Below are 19,027 nucleotides of genomic sequence, written 5' to 3'. Positions count from 1 at the left end.
TACTAAAAGAGAAATAGTTAGATGTATATCTTGTTATAATAATAAAATCATTTAAAAATAAAATTTAAAAATTAAAACTAACAAAAAAAATTTACAAGACCAAAACTAATTAAAATAAAAAAAAAATTAAAGTCTTTAAAGTTTATTAGTGTAGAAGAGCAAAAATATCTAAAAAAAATTGTGTCCAAAATATACTATATTAAGATAAATTTTAATGAAAGTCTTTCAATTTGTATTATAATGTTTGCTTTGAATCTTAATTATCTCATCTAATTCTATTTTTATTTAAACAAATTAAAATTTTTAATGGTTTAACCAATCATATAAAAATATAAAGAAAATGGGTAAAATTCGTTTAAGGAGATATATCTCCACTTAAACAAATAAAAGAAACACAAATTGAGTCACGTGCCTAGATGTGGTAGGTGAATCTACCACTTGAGATTTTTTATATACACAAAGACTCAAATCTAAGGCCTTATTTAAATGATGTCAAACGACTTATCACTTGAACTAACCTCCATTATTTATTGTTTATTTTTAAACAAAGCACTAATATATGAAATTAATAAAAAAATATTTCTACTTTTAATTTCACCCATAATTTGATTCATTATTAGGGATATGCCATAATTCTCCTAATAACAACCAATAAAGCCACTTTTATTCGCTCAGGGATATGTCATAATAGTTTTCTGTTTTATTTTTTTGTATTTTTATATAATTCATTTAAGTAAATTTCAATTTATTTAAATAAAAAAATAGACGTTTTTGCTATGAAAGAGAAAATTCAAATTCATTTGTTTTGTCCAATAATCCTCTCAATTCGTAGCTGCATAAAATCAACTTATTGCAATCCTTTTAAAAGTTATTTAAGAAGAAAGTTTGGAAGAGCAAGAAAAAAGTTTACAAATTTTTTTATTTAAATAACTATATTCAAATTAATATTATTTAAAACAACAATATAAATTAATATATTAATATAAAACTAATATATCAATCATATATTTATCATTATAAATAATAAATTTAAATTTAAATTATATTCCACCTTTCTTTCTCCTCCCAACAACCCTCTCCCAAATATACTCTTAAAATAAATGAGAGCTCATAATTAACTTCAATAAAAAAAGACATTATTAATAAAAACATAAAAGAAGTCTATCAACGTACTTAATATTTACTTTTCTCCAGTTTTAAATCAAATAATAATATATTAGACCCCAAAAAACACTAAGCCAAGAACTTGTGAACATTTTATGAATTTTTAACTTAATTTAATAAACTTATTAATATAACTTTCGAAAAAGTTATTTTTACCATATGACATAAATCATATTTTATGAAAATATTAAATAAATTATATATCCGAATACACCATGTATCAATTTTATCTTTAGCTGCCCTAACTCAAAATTCCTGAATTTTCAGGCATGTCGTACGGTTTCAAATATTTTGAAGTCACACCATAGTAGTTGTTGCGATAGTTCTAGTTCCAATTCTACAAAATTCCATCAAGTTTACTCAGCAACATGATAATAAGAAATCATATATCACTATCAAATGAAATATGTTAGTCATCTGTGACTTGGGAATTTGTTTAATTGATGTTGGGCTAAGTATAAGTAATCAGATTCCACAGCTAATCATTTGGATTGATTTCAAACCATCCATTTCAATTATATATCTCAAGTAGCAGCACGGTTGGAAGCGACCAACCGCAAAATACCGAGTACATACATGAGCACCAGCGGCCAAAAATAACTCTTCACTGAAAACTACCTCCAAGTAATAAATATTTAATACCAAAATGAATATATGGTAAACTTGATGCTGTCAATTCTGCCTCGATGCTGCCACTCAATTTGTCTTTGGAGATGTCCTGTCCAAAAAAGTGGTATTAGAATACAAGTATCACAGTTAACTTGAAAACAACAACAAAGGCAAAGAACCAAAAATGAAGTGTGACTGTTAGCACGCAAGTCACCCCATGGCCAACAGCAAATTGATTTGTTAGTCTACTCTCTAAAAATCATTTAATCTTCCAATAAATACACAACACCAGAAAATCTGTAGACATGATTGAAACATATGCCAAATGTTTGATATTTTAAGTTCAATCATTTGCAAGTCAGTTTCTATTGACACAAGCACTGCAGGGCAAGAATTGACGAAGGTTAGAGCCTAGCCTAGCCTGAAAAATCATAATGCTGGAGATTCCACCAAGCTTTGCCTTCCATTTATTTATATTAGGCGATAGTTTTATGAAATAAAGAACTCCTTGAGATTGCCACTATGACTGAATTCATAATTAGTGGGGCTAATTTTGTGGGGATGTCTACCATTCTGCCTATACCATAATGAGTCGTCATGTAGGTTCTTTCAGAACTTCAGTTATTTTCCTAAACCTTGGCAAAGATATGGCTCCAGGCTCACTTTCAGAACTCATCCATAAATTGGGTGACAGAAGGCAAACCCCTACTTCTCTAGTCTGAATCTGATGGTCTGCCCCACCAAGGAGTAATATTCAGTGAAGATCGTGTACCCTCCTACTGGAACACATGCATGCCCCCGGGCTTCTAGCTTGGAGAAGCATACAAGCTTGCACAAGCTTGTCGCAGGCGGTCAAGGCAAGTGATGCATGGTGTAGACTGACTGACCAAGCACCCATCAGTAGGTAAACAAGCACCCATCGGTAGGTAAACAAGCCCCCAAAGCTCAGATGTGTTATGAACTATGTAGACAGTAGACCATGCACCCCTCGGTAGGTACAGTGTCTAAATCATATTCTACTTTAATTTTATTTAGATACAAAAGAAAATGACTAGAAAAAGGTATTCAACATAACTGCCAAGTTTAAAAATTAAAGACATATCAGGATAATAACATCATATAAGCTAAAGCAAGAAATATGAAAAGTATTACAAAGTTGACCATGAAAAGCAAGAGCAGCTCAACAAGAAGCATCAATGCATATGAAAAATATTCTTTACCTCAAGTCAAAATTGTCACAAACTTAGAGACCGGTGACTTTTCCCACAGCAACAGTTTTTCCTACAGTGCAGGGTAAAACATGCAGCATCAACAATATATCAGAAACACATCAGCAAGACAGATTTTTTTTCTAACTCTTACCTTCTGTGCGAAGAGTGAACCTCCCAAGTTGAGGGAAATCAGAGAACTTCTCAATACAAATCGCATTATTAACCTGTATGTACATTTTCAACACAAGATGAAACTAAACTTGCATAAATATTTTTAAAAGAAAACCATCAAGTATGAATCCCTCCTCTCAATTTGAGACAGAGCCATTCTGCAGAATCACAAAGGAATAAAAAACATTTCATAGCCTTAGGATCCTATACACACAACATAATAACAAGGGCAGCCCTGTCATTAAAGTTCCCGATATGTGTGGGCCCAGGGAACGTGAAACCAGCCCGTGGCCTTTCACAGGCAGCCTCACCTTGCATTTATCAAAGGCTAATTCCACAACCCAGACCTATGACCTCCAGGTCACATGATAACAACTGCAAACCATGCATGTTTTTAATATTGTACAGCAATACAATTATAAAAACGCAGGCAAAATTAATGCTTCGGTCTTTTAACTTTATTTTTGTTTCAATTTGATCCTTTAACTTTCTTTGTTTCATTTTGTTTCCTTTATCTTTTTATTTAGTTACAATTTGGTCCTATTTTGTCAATTGTTTACTGTCACAAATTGTGATTTGTTAACTGTGGCAGTTTTTCACCATTATAACTGATGAAATAGGACAAAAGTAAAACAAAATGAAAAAGTTAGGACTGAAGGTACTAACTTGGCCTAAAAGATAAAAAGGTAAAAAATAGCTTCTAGATTCACAAGGTGAAAAAATGCACCTGAACACGACACACTACTGATGCATTATTCTTCACAAAGAGAACCTTTTTTTTAATAGGTTTTTGTGTCTTTGTATCAATTTCGTGCAAGAGTTCAACAATCTCACATTCCTCAACCACAGAGTGGATGTGCAGAACAGCCTTGTACCCAGCAGTAAAAATAGCCTACATATTTTATATAAAGAAGTTAATGTCCTCAATTCAGTCATAGAAACTAAAGCAGAAAAGCTGACATCCAAATGCTGTGGATAAGAAAAAGAGGAAACCTACATTGTCCAGCAATTCAAGGATAATCAACTGAGCAACAAACTCAGTAACTGCCGGTATTGGATTAACTGCAAAAGGACCAAACCAGATACCACTTAAAACACCGACCAACAAATGCATAACCAAATGAAAACAAGGCAACGCTATAAATGTGCTGGATCTAAACATAAATTTAATGGACTAGAAAAAGCACATTTCTGATGGGCCAAGGTCCTTTCTGATGCCATTCTTAAATCTAAACAATTAATTGACTGTGATTCAACCAATTTTGATAACCCACCACAACTATGCATAAGTTTCAAAACCAACTAAAATCAATACAACTAGCTTTAGTTTCCCTGGAATTAAAACTGCATGTGTGGCTACATCTCACGGCATACTGTATGGCCAAACCTTTCATATTGAAATCTGAAATAAGAAATGTAACCAGACACAAAAACTAGCTAGTACACACTCCACAAAAATTGCCAAGATAATTATTTTTTCTAGGACACGTTTTTAGTAAAGTTTCTCTATATAAAAATTAAAAATATCTTTCAAAATACACCACTGCAAGTCTGCCCCATCTTGCAAGTCCACCAAAATTTTGAATAAATGTTGGGAGCAAAATTTCTCACCAACACTAGACAAGACGAAACCAGATAATATGTCTTCTTCTTCAACACCAGATAATCTAATCCGTAAATTTTCACCAGGTCCGGCACGTTTAACCCTATTTTCATCGATAAATACCGCAACAACTTTTACTTGATCCTGCAAATTAATGTGCAGTTGTCACCCATTTCAGGTTAAACAACCAAAAAAAAAAGAAAAAAGGACCAAGTTCACAACATCCAACAAACATAAATATGTAAGCTACCTTATTTGGCATGACACACATGGAATCTCCCTCACGAACAGTACCAGATTCAACTTTGCCCATAACAACTGTTCCCATGTCTTTGAATCTGTCAATAATAGGCATCCTGCACAAATCAGAAGCTCATTCTTAGCAAAGAAGTTGAACTTCAAAAATAATAAAGAAATTATAAAGGATGTCTGACAGGTAAAAGAAAGCAACAAAATGTACAGAAATGCAATACCTAAAAGGACCTTTGGGATCTCGTGGAGGAACTTCAACAGTATCAAGGGCCTCGAATAAGCAAGGCCCACTCCACCATGGACAAGTGCTTTTATCCACTTTTGTTTTTATGTTTGTACCAATCAACCCAGATATTGGCAAAAACAAGACATCTGTTAAATAAAATGATTAGTACAATAACTTCATTTCCACAATTCATTAAAATGGTTGAGACCCATGCACAAAATACAAAATTGTTGCTAAGAAATTATTTCCAAAAACAGGGCTTTCTATGTCCATTTTCATAAGCTGTTCAAATCCACATGTCAAGAAAACTTGCAGAACAGGAAAAGAATAACCTTGGCACAACCTAAATACCCTTGAAACTCGGTCCTTACTTTCCTGAATTGAAACAAGCTGCTGTTTACTCCATATAATAGGTTGAAGTTCAACATCATCCTCCCCTCCCTTTAGAACTCAATACCTAGGATCCCAAACCTACCGAACATTTTGGACAGAGAGAGTAACAACCTTGCACCCATCTTCAACATGTCCCACACTCCACTAGCATTCAGTAAGACATATAGCATTCCCTACTCTAGAAGAGAACAAAACATTCTTACAAGTGAACTATGGTGGACAGTCTGTCACCCCATGACATTCTTTTTTATACTATGAATGTTCTCCAAGTAAAAGCTACATAACCCATCCGTCATAAATCATGCAATTACAGCAGCATCCCACAATTAAGCATGAATTAAAAGGACAGGAAACATAAAGTTCTAGCATTTTCTCAAATATGTAAAAGGTAGGTACCTTTCTTTACATTGTATCTTGATTGCTTTAGAAATGGAACCATCTTTGACTCGATTTCATCATACCTAGTGGCACATCAGCAAAAATGAATCTCAGTAAAATTGCACACAAGCATAGAAACGGGTAATACACACACACACACACAATACCTTTCTTTTGACCACTGCACCGTAGGATCATCCATTTTATTGACAACAACAAGCAACTTGGCCACACCCAGCGTTTTTGCAAGTTGGACATGTTCACGAGTTTGTCCACCTCTCTCATATCCAGTTTCAAACTCTCCCTTCCGAGCAGAAATAACCTGATCGATGAGGCATAAAATACAGACAGAAAAAGACAGATATATCATCAAATGCTTGAGAAGCCCATGCTTAAGTTCAAGAAACAGAGTCACACCACAGATCAAGTGATCAACTAACCAACACTCCAATATCAGCTTGAGATGCACCACTAATCATGTTAGGAACATAGCTTTTGTGACCCTGCATAAGCATTGTAATTCAATATTCAATGTTTACTTAGTAGAATATAATGGTTGAATTATTTTAAAATATAGGAGAAGAAAACAATTGAGTCAAGGACCCATGGAAAGTATATCTGCCAGTGAAGATCCTCTAAGTAGTTCAAAACAGAAGACTACACTCTAGAGTCCAGAGAATATGCATGTGCTCAATACATAAACTGATCTGAGAAGAATCATGGAATGCAGATACTCACAGGTGCATCCAAAATGGTAAACCTTGTTGTTTCTGTCTCAAAGTGTGCTCTACCGACTTCAACTGTTTTTCCCTGCAATTATCACAATTTTATCCTAATTACAAATTCAAACCAAATTCATACAATTATGAAGCAAAAGGGATAAAGTCAAAAACCACACCACGTTAGATTATGTAAAACCAGTTATATTATCAGCATGTTTATTCATACCTTTACCCTCTCCTCCTCATTTGTGTCCATTATATAAGCCATATACCTACCATATAAATTTCAAATCATTAATTTAAAATAGAATAGTGTCAATCACTAAGATTTAACCCCCCACCCCCCCAGGTCAAAAAAGCACCTGTTAACAGAACAAAAATAATAAATTGAAGACCCAAAGGGCCACATCACACATTTTGATAGTTTGAACACCTCAACCCTACACTATCAAAGTGAAATACACAGAATACCTGAAACATAAAATCTAAGAAAGTATACAAGCTTCAATTAAGAGACCAAAGGCTAAAAACAGTACAACATCTGAAGCTTGAATTGCAACTGCTGGTCTTGAGTTATAAACTAATGGAAGAACATGCAACCTAAATAATGAAAAAGTTTATACACTAAATTTGAGAAGCAGAAAAACCTATTAATTAATGGACAATTACCACATATAAAAGAAAACAACAGACGCAAGATGATAGATAAATTAGCATGCCACGACTTCCATCAGAAGAGGAAGAGGCAGAGAGAGATTTCACATAAATATTTGTAGTTACTAGTTATGAAGTACAAGGAAGTAAAATCTTCAGAAAGGAAGACCATGATGCACTTTAAAAACCATGGATATACATTTGGCAGTGTGACACACTCATAAGAAAAACAGTCTCATAACAATCTGAAAAGATGAATATATAAAAAAAAAAAAAACATACATTTAAAAATCCAGTATGTATTACTCTATTGTAGAATTTTCTTTCTAAGGAAAGCAAACTGCAGGACAAACTATCTTTCTATTTTTTATTTAATGCTTTTTTATTTCCCAATGTTTTATCTGGTTTAATCTAATCTCATTACATACTAAAACTGTCCAAGTATGGACATATGCTGACGGCTTATGTAAGTTTTTTCCCGCCGTTGTTGTTTAACTTGTTTTACTTTATCTTATATTTTTATTTTTTTAGAAATGAATTGCTGTGGATTTATTCAGTGTGCTAAGATTATTTTTCATGAAAAGCACAGGATGACTCCTCTAGTTACAATACCTTACACCACTGTAATAAGTAAAAACTACTTGACAAAGTAGCTTGTTCAGACAAACAGAAATTCCCCAAGTTACATGAGTACATGACTGTGCTCAGCAATAACTAATCTCATCTATAGATTAAGCCCCCCAGATATGCTACCTATGCAATATCTAACATGTTATCTAGAGTTTTATGTTACTCTCCTGCAATTGCACAAAAGTACCAAATAGCAGAAAATTATTGGACATTCTGATCAACAGACACTACCTCTTTTAACATAGAATGAAGGTGAGACAACTGAAAAACATCTCATAATGCTACAAAAAGAGAAAGGGACCTCATGAATTTGTTAGACTTGGATATATTCGCAAATTACCAACAAGCTCTATGACTTTTTTAGCCAGACTAATTCAACCACATGTTAGTGAAATAGCCTGAAAACCATATGTTAAGACCCAAAGTTGCAATAAACAGATGACGAGTCAGCAAAGTAGCATGCATTAGAACATATATAACACTTTCATTCAAGAACCAAAGGAAATTAGCTAACCAGCTGTCTCGACTTTTGTCCTTAGCCTCTTTCTCGTATTTTTGGATAGTCCGGTCATCAACTTGACCACTGAGGAAAAGTATTTGGCCTCCAGTTGTAGACTTACCAGCATCTAGAACAAGAAATGCAAGAATTAATTTCTTATAGAACAAGGATATACATAATGAAAATCTCTTAACATAATGAAAGAATCATTAAACCCTCTCATTCCTTTTACTTTTTTTCCTCACATAGATTATAAGAGAAATGCTAGCAATACAATCTCTAAGACACTTTCAAACACACTCTTTATTAGAAGCTAAATTTTATTGGAAATCACAAAAAACATGTGAATTTCACTCCTAATTTAATGATTCTAACTAATATTTATGTAGATTTCAAAAAATTTCAACCGATAAGAGTGTGTCAGAAATTGTGTTCTTAGCACTCTTCTAAATTATAGTGACTCTATCTATCAGCACAAATTTAGTGTTCAGATTTCTTTTGCATTCAAAACAGCTTATAATCAAAAACTTAAAAAGAAAGCATTAGAAAATGATTATTCTCTCAAATGTAATCAAATTCCAAACAGTTTATTAAATATTGACTAATTATAGATTAACCATGTGAACAATAAGCAGGAGTGAAAACAATCAATCCAAGTCTAATAAACAATTTCTTTATTCTCTTTTTGACTTGAAAGCCAAAATATTTTTTAGAAGTTGACAACCAGCAAACATAAGCAACATGTGCAACTCCTCTGGTCAACATCTAAAATTTATTTGATATGCAGTTAGACAATTGGCCATTTAACCATGTGCACAAGGTAGAGATGAACCATAATACTGTTGACCAATTGAATGTTTGTCAAAGCTGAACAAAAGTTAGAAAGGAACCCTGGTATCCCATATAACACTGTTGTTAAAATCGCGATTAAAATCGCAGGATCATACGATTTTACAATCTTATACCCCTTGGACGATTTTAATCGGACTTGGGATTGCTTATATGGAAGATCGGATGAGATCCCGATCTTTTCCGTCAGGATAGCAGGATCTCTGATCCGATTCGATCACAGGGGCAGGTTTTTTGGGTCGGTTCTGGGTTGGGCTTCTGGGGGGTTGGGTTTCCAGGTCAGGTTTTTCTGACCCGGTTTTAAAATACCTATTTAGGTTATTTTTCCCCAAATTCTTTCCCACTCTCTTCCGCGACGCCCATTCTCTCTACTCTCTTCCGCGCCGTCTCTCTTCTCTCTTCCGCGCCACCCGTAGGTGGTTCGCGTTTTCTTTTTTGGTGTTTCTTGAGCTGCTGTTTGCCTGTTTCAATTGGTGGTTCACGTTTTCTGGGTGTTTTCTATTCTCTATATATACCGTGAGCTACTATTTCAGTTTTGTTTCCCAGTAGAGATGAATTTTTATGTCTTATAATAAATACACCTTTCAATATAAACATGTGAGCGAAGTTAATTTAAATAAACATTTTAATAGTATTACTACCTAAAAATAATTTTATTAAAATTAATTTTCAATTTTATTAATAATATATTATATATTAAAATAAAATAGTGTAATAAGACATTAACTTATATGTAAAATGGTATAAAATTATTTTTTCTAATATTTTTTTTAAAATTAATGAATATCATATTTTATAAAAAACCTATTAAACATTATAAGCATCTAAGTTTCACGTATTTAACTATAAATTTAAACACTATTAACTAGAGCTAATACTTTAATATTATTTATTGCAAAGTATTATAAGTTGGATAACTTGTTGATCTTTTTAATTTTTAAAAAAATATTCTTCTATTTATTTTCTATTATGTGTTCTCTCACCTTAGCATGGATAGTTTAACTAATTATGTGTTATATTCAATCTTAAATATAGGATTTTTAAGTTTATATTTAACTAAATTAGGTAATTTAGATATTAACTTTTTATCTAAGTAATTTTCTCAGTTTATATATATGTTTTAAGTATAATTTTACACTTTTTGAAGGATCTTACAATCTATCTTACGATCCCACGATTTATGATTTTTTACCCCTCTTCCGATCCTAGATAAGATCCCGATCTTGACAACATTGCCATATACTGATAAAGTAACAAATATGGAATTCATCAACTTACCAACGTGGCCAATAAATACAACATTTAAGTGTCTTTTCTTCATCTCCAACTCATCTTCATCTTGAACAGAAGGAATTTCCTTATATTTCCCTATAAATCAAAGTCATGGAGTGAACAAGTGAGAGTGAATGTTCATTTCATTATCAGCAATGAGCTGCCTAGTTCCAAAACAGTAATATAAATGCACAATATGTATATTCTCACATGAAGACTAAATACATTTCCCAATACCTTTTGGCTCAGCCTCAACAACCGGTGCCTGAACATCCCGCTTCGGATCTGAAAACACCAACATGAAATTCATTATATGGTGCCTTCCAATCTCCATCATTAATTTGTACCATTACAGGAATATAGTAATAACACACTGACATAGGCAACCAGCAACCAACAAAACAATCAACAAAGAACCAGTGTTGTTAAAAAAAGGGCCATGGGGGGCACCATGGCGAATGTCGCTGGAGGTTTCCGCCCAAACCACCACAACCATGACAGAAAATGGCAGATTTACGATGGCAGTGCCATGGCAGCCATTATCAGCCTGGCGGCTATGGCAGTAACAGGGGCCATGGCAATTTTTTAGGGAAAAAACGAGTTGGGCCTCTGACCCAACCTGGTCCAGAGTGACCTGCGAACTCAACCCTAAATATTGATAACATTGGAAAGAACACTGACCTAATGCATGATATGTTTCTCCATGTTGAAGAAAGCTAGTAATACTTTATTGCCAGAAAATACAAAATTACTTCATTTTTATGGTGAGGATAAAAGCAGATGGTAGAATTTCAAGGGGAAAAGTTGCACTGGGTGCCAACCAAGATTCAAGCAAGTAGTTACGTGCATAACCTTCACAACAATATCAATATTCAATCAATCATAGGCAAGACATGATACATCTTAATCTAAGTTGGATGAAACCTATGTTGTAACTTGTGACAGTCTGTGTATTGCAGCTATCAATCATTTATTCAAAACAAATGAGCTGATATAACCAAAATACTGATATTCACCATAAGTACATGAGTATAACAAGGGACCTGAAGAAAGGGAAGGAAACGTGGAACATACACCAAATTTCTGATTTCTAAAATATTTTTTAAGAGCCTCATTATAACCAAATTTCTGATTTCTAAATCAAAACACTCTTTCTGAATATGTCAGAGTTCATAGCTGATTGTCTTAAGAGGGAATAGAGTGTGCTACTAGGCAGAGCATTTACTCATGAATGTAAGAAGTAGAAACAGGTTAATCTCAAAAGAAATGATAATGATTGATGACAATACTTTAGTTTAAGGCAAAGTTTGCAAATGAGAGCCAACAGAACCGAAAAAAAAAAAAAAGAGGAACACAGCAAATAATCATGTAGCGTGATGCTACACTTTTAACATTGATGAGATTTAGTTTCCCAGAAAAATATAAACACGAAAAAATGAAGGCACAAGAGAACACGAAATCAACCACATCATTATAACCAACCTTCATCCATCTTATCAGATTTCTCAACTTCTGGCTTTCCATCCTCTGCATTTACCACCCCATTATTGTCTTCTGCTATATCACAACATACATTGCATAGGAAGATTTTTAAAATGGTAAAAAACCGTAGATACATAGTGAAACAGATAAAAGCACAAAAGTCAATAGGCCTATGGATTACCTGCCGAGTCAAGCTGTAAAGAACGGATGTCCTCCTCAATATCTACCATTCAAACAAAACAGACATAAATATTAACTCCAACTCCCCCAGTCCCCTCTAACCTCAAAGAAGAACAGTTTCGTTTGATTCAGGAAAAGCAATAACTCATCTTCTTTTTAATATTTTTCTTCAGCATGAATGAAATTCAAAACAACTATAAATCAAGCCGAAACAGACCAACGTCATAGCATGCAACTCAGCTTATTCAGAAATTCACTTCCGGCCAAAACAAGCCAATAAAATAGTACAGCGAACAAAGTACTGTAACACGCAGCACATAGTAGGAGATAAATTCGCAAGCAGTATAAGAAAGTGCGAAATAGAACATGAACTCAATCAATTGAACTTGAGCAGAAAAGAAACCAGAAAAGAAAAATAAAATCGTGTCGATTATTCAACGATCGGTAGGGTTAACAATAGCGCGGCACGGATCTATCAATAACTCGGAACATGAAGATCTAAAACGGATTATTAACAAAGTACGAATTGAAGAATAATTGGTATCAGAAGTGAGATGAAGAGAACTTACCCATGTTGAAGGGGATTCTACAGAGATAAAAGGGTTCCGGCGAGCACGCAACTGAGTGCTCGAGAAGAGTGAAAGAAAGAGAAACGAGGAAGAGGTTTTTGTGTTGCTGCTAGCTACTTTTCTTTTTATACTTCTAAAGTCTTCTATTTCCTTTTCCCATTTGTTATGGTTGTACCTGGGTTGAGTCCATGGGCTGTACGTCAACAATTTTTCAAGCATTTCACAACGGAGCTTGCTTTTTTCGTCCCTTTTTTTTTTTAATTTGCACCTCCATCAAATTTTTTATTATTTATGTTTTTAAAAATATTCACAATAAATATTTAAATTATCTCTAGAGTTCATTTTTCAATTACTTTTCTCTTTTATTTCTTTCATTTTCATCGTTCACTAACATTTTATCGTTATTAGCAGCACTTCTACCGTTAAATCACTCCTCTCACTATTTCATTTAATAGTTTTGCGTGTTCTTTTAATCAATTTTAGTTATTTGTTCTTTTTATATAAATTTTTATTGCCTTTCATCAGAAAAAAGAAATGGCTTGAGATAGGCAAGGAGTCTCACGGCTGATAACTTTCAAAAATTTAATTATGAAAATACTAAGAAAACAACAAAGACTTTTGAAATTTGTTGATTACACTTTCGGAAATATAATTTTGGAAACATAATTCATTAACTTTTAAAACTTTATTTTCAAGAGGTTGTTAATTATATTTTTGAAATTATGTTTTCAAAAGTAATATTTTTAGAATTATGTTTTCAGAAGTAATATGTCACCTGACATGATTTAATTTATTTTGTGCTTTTGGTGATAAAATTTATTTAAAAAAAAAAAAAACTTGTGTCTTTTGCCAACAATATTAACGAAACCTTTGCCATGGTCAAAATCATTCGAAGAAAGAAATAGTTTTGAAAATAATAAATAGGATTTTTTCTTAAAATACAGTATTTATATATAAAAAGGCCAACATGTACTAATGTTAACACTTTTCCTCTCTCCGTCCCTTTTTGGCTCAATCAATCAATAAATTATGTAATTTATGTACCTCAATTAATTATAGTTAAATTCAACTCTAGATTATTAAATAGTCAGATTTTTTTACTCAATTTAAATATTTCATAACTCTAAAAGTTTAACATTTAATCTTTTAATATTTATATATAAATTTGACCATAAATTATTATTAAACTAATTAATAGGCCTTATAATGTATAGGGTTTCACTTTTGAAATTTTTATTTTAGTAATTATTAAATATTTTTCTAAAAATTACATATAAATAATGTATAACATATATTTAGAATTCTATATCAGTAAAGTTCTTGTACATTATAAAATATTATGCAATTTAAGTTAATTCTTTGAATAAAGAATAAAACAATATTATAGATACTTTAAATTTAAAAAAAAAATCATACTACCCTCTGAGACCTTAACTATTTATTTATAATAGTTAAATACTCTATAATATTTTTTAAACCTTCTGGATCTATATGTTTCCGTGAAAACACCATTCTTCCCCAGGAGCACAGTGAATAGTGCACAGAGATTTTTCGTTATCTTTCTTCCATTATCGACTGCAAAATGAGCAGTTTAAAAGATAAAACCTTTGAAAACAAGCTCTAATAAAAAATATATGTTTGTATTGAAGGGGAAAAAAGAAAAAGTCATTACCCTGTCGACTTCAGAATAATAGTGGGTTGCATAAAAAAAATGAAGGCACGTATGCAGTTTTTGAGGCAGAAGTAGACAAGCACCAGAACTCGTAACCTATGAAATTGCGTTCCACGAAAGCGGAGAATGCTCGATATTGAACAAAAGTGATGGCGGTTGTGATATTACTATAACACTTTCTAGGCACATTTCTTTTCAATGGCCAATGGGTTGACAGATTGCTGTGAATATATTTTAGATAAATAATTATAATCCTTATCAATATTAATTTAAATTTTAAATTTGATATTATTTAATTCAATCTTGTTTTTAAATTTTCATAATTCTTTTTATTTTAAAATATATCGTCTTTTGAATTAAGTCATAATTAGTCCATTAAATGTATTTTATTATTAATTAAAATATTCACTTATATCTAATTTATAAAATTATTAATTATTATTATTTATTTATTTAGTAATACTCATATAATATACAAAAGCTTTCATTTTTCATTTTTCCAATATTTTCTTTGTCAGGTTAAAAAAATGGGTAATTTCCAAGGTAAATTACTAAATTATGGGGAACGATTAGTTTTATTTTTAAAAATAAATTTTAAAATATAATTTGCATAGAAAATAACTTGATAACTTTTGATTATAAGTTCTATTTTCTTTTATCAAAAGTTATTTCTTTTGTTAAAAAATTAATCAAACATTATAACCTAATATTTTAATTATGGGCAAATAAAATAAATAGTATTTTTATAATATTTTTAACACATGCTAATTCAAATTAAAAAAATTAAGAATCAAACTAAAATTATAATTATAATTATTGGACCAACGTATTTAGCATATGTTTAGTTTAGCTTATTTTAAGAAGTTAATTACTTATTTATTCACTGACATTGTTATTACACAATGGAGAAGAACAGTTGATTGCATATATATATATATATATATATACAGATATTGCTTGATTTTTATCCATTGTTTTTCAACTAGTAGTTTACAGAGTGGACAAAGAAACCATCTTCTGCTACAAATTTTTTCGCGTTGAAAAGAAAAGGATAGTCAGTGGAGCTGACATCTTTTGGACATCTTGCAATGACAAATATTCTAGGCTATGTCCTGTCTGGTTTTTCGTGATTTTTGGTTACAGATTAATCTGAGAAAATAATCAAACAGATAATATCGTAACCGTAATCGCTCTAAAACAGAATTTCAAAATTTAAACAGAATTTCAAAAATGCATATAAAAACAATCCAAGCACTCACAGTCACTTACAATTTTCTAATCTCAGGGAACCGAGAATCCCCGGAGACTTGGATCCAGACCCAGCTTCCGATCTAGTTGGTGTTCCTACGTCCCGATGGCTCTAAACTCAGGTTTACCTACTTCTCTAGTTACAGAGAGAAGAGAAGAGGGGCTTCTTTCTGGTTTTGCTTCTGCTTCTGCTTCTGAGACTCACGTTGCTGTTGCTGAAGGGGAAGCGCACATTAACAATGATTCGCGTCCAGTTCCCCACGCTCCAAAAAAGAAAGTCTCCCACTGGACAGAGGAGGAACACAGGTTTCGTTATCCTTTAATTATATTATTTTGGTCGTCACCTTCATCTTTATTCCACAAAACTTGGAAAGTTTTTCTAATACGCATACAATTATCACATCACGAGATTAGTTATTAAAAGTAAGCATTGGTTGGCTATGCTTTGGTCACGTAATAATTTCAATTATTGATGCTTCATGTTTTGTCACCATGCATTAATTTGTATGATCTTGTAAGGATATTTTTTATTTCATCTCTTACTAATTTCATACCCTATTTTTCATTATGTATAATAGGTTATTTCTTCAAGGGTTAAAGAGATTTGGCAAAGGAGATTGGAAGAGTATTTCACAATATTCTGTTATGTCTAAAACTTCTGCTCAAGTTGCTAGTCACGCTCAAAAATATTTTCTCCGCCATCATAATCACAGAAAAAGAAAAAGTATTCATGACATAACGGCAGATAATGACCCCATCTCACTCTCACCTTCAGAGATTGACTTGGTTCCAAATTATATCAACCCAAACGATAATTTGGTTCCAAATACAATCAGTGATTTGGTTTCAAGTTATGTGAACACAACAAGTGACTTGGTTCCAAATACAATCAATGACTTGGTTTCAAATTATGTGAACACAGTCAATGACTCCATTTCAAACACAATTAGTGACTTGGTTTCAAATTATGTGAACACAATTAGTGATTTGGTTCCAAACACAATTAATGACTTGGTTTCAAATTATGTGAACACAGTCAATGACTCGGTTCCAAATACAACTAGTGACTTGGTTTCAAATTATGTGAACTCAATTAGTGACTTGGTTCCAAACACAATTAATGACTTCGTTTCAAATTATGTGAACATAGGGAGTGATTTGGTTCCAAACAGTATCAGTGACTTGGTTCCAAACAGTGTCAGTGACTTGGTTCCAAATAATATCAACGCAGACATTAACTTGGTTCTCCAGCATGTTGACCACCACAGTGTTCCATTATTTAATCATGAGTTGGTTCGACAGCAGCACAATCTAATTGTTGGCCAACCACATCAAATTATCGCATCCCAACACGATTTGCAACCTTTTCCTGAGCGTATTGACTTCTCTCACTCAGGTTCTCCCTCAGATCTTCAAATACTAGAATTGTTTTGCCTCCTCAGTTTTAATGATTGGAATGACTTTTTTCTTCATCTTCAATTGCAGCAATTTCCTCACTTGGTTCACCATCATCGTTAGATTGCTTCACTCCACCTTCAAGTGCAATATAGTAAATAGTTGGACAAAACTTTTATTTTACTATACAATATCAATACTTTTTAATTACATTTTGTAATATAACATTCATGTTTTACATTGATTAATTTTGTCTATCTTTATTTTATATCTTTTTCGTTCACGTTCATATCTTTGTAATATTACTTTATTTTCTTGCTTCAGAAAATAATACACTTCGGAAACTTGGAGTACTGGTCCTTGTTTTTCTTTTCCAGTTCTATCATTCTACGTTGAAAATTTGACAACCTGCGTTTAAAAAAATATATATTGTTTCTAGTATTTTAATATTGTAATTATTTTGAAAAAATTAATTTTTTTAAAAGTAATTTTTTTAAAATTAATTTTATCATGTAACAGTAAATGGTTAAAATTTTAATTGATCTATGCGGTGGGGTATTTCGTATATTTAAATAATAAAAAATAATTTTTAAAATACTATGAAATTTTAACAAAATAATTTTTATACAAATATAACAATTTTAAATCTTATTTTTAAAATTTTATTTATGATGTTTAACTTTTTGTACTTATTATTTATAATTTTTTATATTTAACTTTTATTCTAAGCATCTTTCATAATGTTATTTTTTTAAAATATTTTATCTAAATATAACCTAGATTATTAGATAATTTATTTTTTTAGAGAAATTTTAATTTTATTAATCACTTAATGTTAACAGCAAAATAAAGATGTTATCAAACCAAACCGCATTACACAAGTCTGAAAGATTCATGATGTAATTGAGCGAAGTGTGACCAAAAGTAATGTAACAACATTATGTTTTTCTTTAATTTAATTTAATTTAATTATTAACTTATATTTATTTAAAATTATATAAAAATTAAATAAAAAATAAAAAAGTCAAAGCACATAATTTTGTTGAACGAAGTTTCAAGGACATCTATAAGAAAAATTTTGCAAAATATTAGTAAGTAATAAAATGTAACAGTGCTTTAGCATGCAGAGAGCAACAATCTGCAACTAATCTACATCAATTTTCAGATCTCCACATCACAACCCATTTATCTCTTTGCTAAACCATAGAAATCGTAAATCCAATATTGAACGTTTCCTTGTGTTAAACTAGTTTGTAAATTCAGATAAACAATCTAACCTATTGATAAAGTTGTTACATATAATTTTAATTGATTAATTAAAATAAATATCTTGACATATTAATGAAGTTGTTATATATAATTTCTGTGAGATTATCAAAGTTGTTACATGTAACTTTAATTGATTAATTTAAATAAATAATTTTACATATCAATAAAATTGTTACATGTAACTTTAGTTAGTTAATTTAAATAAACGATATGATAAATTAATAAAATTGTTACATATAATTTTAGTTGGTTAATTCAAATAAACAATTTATTCGTACGAAGATAAAGTTATTATATACAACTTTTTCTGTTGTAATTTGTTAAAAGTTGTTATAAACAACTTTATTTAATTGTTAAGATAATTTTATTTAATTATCATAGTTTATTATTTTTTGAATTTTTTAGATTGTGCATGTATGAATCCAATTATATATAATAATATAACACGATTCAATTCTCTACACCTTCTATCTCTCTCACACACAATTTCTGTTATCTTATCTTCACACTTGAACGAGTTCGTTATAGTTTGAGGCAGCATTACAGGTTGTTACAAAAGCTATCTTACTGCAGCGTAAG

General features: G+C 31.5%; 1 protein-coding gene across 2 annotated transcripts; it reads right to left on the bottom strand.

Moving 5' to 3' along the window:
- Window positions 1-1,641: 1,641 nt before the first annotated feature.
- Window positions 1,642-13,041, bottom strand: LOC113854122 (eukaryotic peptide chain release factor GTP-binding subunit ERF3A-like). 2 transcript variants are annotated; one of them, XM_027484982.1, is made up of 19 exons: window positions 12,865-13,041; window positions 12,297-12,338; window positions 12,116-12,187; window positions 10,871-10,918; window positions 10,640-10,729; window positions 8,528-8,639; window positions 6,956-7,001; window positions 6,746-6,817; window positions 6,448-6,510; window positions 6,175-6,329; window positions 6,026-6,090; window positions 5,232-5,382; window positions 5,009-5,114; window positions 4,767-4,902; window positions 4,153-4,217; window positions 3,883-4,047; window positions 3,136-3,208; window positions 2,994-3,054; window positions 1,642-1,882 (listed from the first exon to the last, which is right to left on the bottom strand). In XM_027484982.1, exons 1-18 carry the CDS (start codon window positions 12,866-12,868, stop codon window positions 3,017-3,019), a joined length of 1,503 nt encoding a protein of 500 aa, XP_027340783.1. In that variant the 5' UTR covers window positions 12,869-13,041; the 3' UTR covers window positions 1,642-1,882; window positions 2,994-3,016. The 2 variants fall into 2 exon arrangements, with proteins under 2 accessions (XP_027340783.1, XP_027340784.1); XM_027484983.1 differs by lacking the exon at window positions 10,871-10,918 and having other exon boundaries at window positions 12,297-12,489; window positions 12,865-12,931.
- Window positions 13,042-19,027: the final 5,986 nt, after the last annotated feature.

The sequence above is a fragment of the Abrus precatorius genome, unplaced genomic scaffold, assembly GCF_003935025.1.
Source record: "Abrus precatorius isolate BTA unplaced genomic scaffold, Abrus_2018 Scaffold11, whole genome shotgun sequence".
Lineage (NCBI taxonomy): Eukaryota > Viridiplantae > Streptophyta > Magnoliopsida > Fabales > Fabaceae > Abrus > Abrus precatorius.
Note: the sequence above shows the minus strand (reverse complement) of the source record. Positions and strands in the feature narration are given on the sequence as shown.

Excerpts from the sequence above, each read along its gene's own strand:
- LOC113854122 (XM_027484982.1), bottom strand. Across the intron at positions 4,903-5,008 it reads TGTGTGTCATGCCAAATAAG|GATCAAGTAAAAGTTGTTGC; the intron begins GTAGCTTACATA and ends ATTAATTTGCAG. Across the intron at positions 3,209-3,882 it reads CAGTAGTGTGTCGTGTTCAG|GTTAATAATGCGATTTGTAT; the intron begins GTGCATTTTTTC and ends ATGTACATACAG.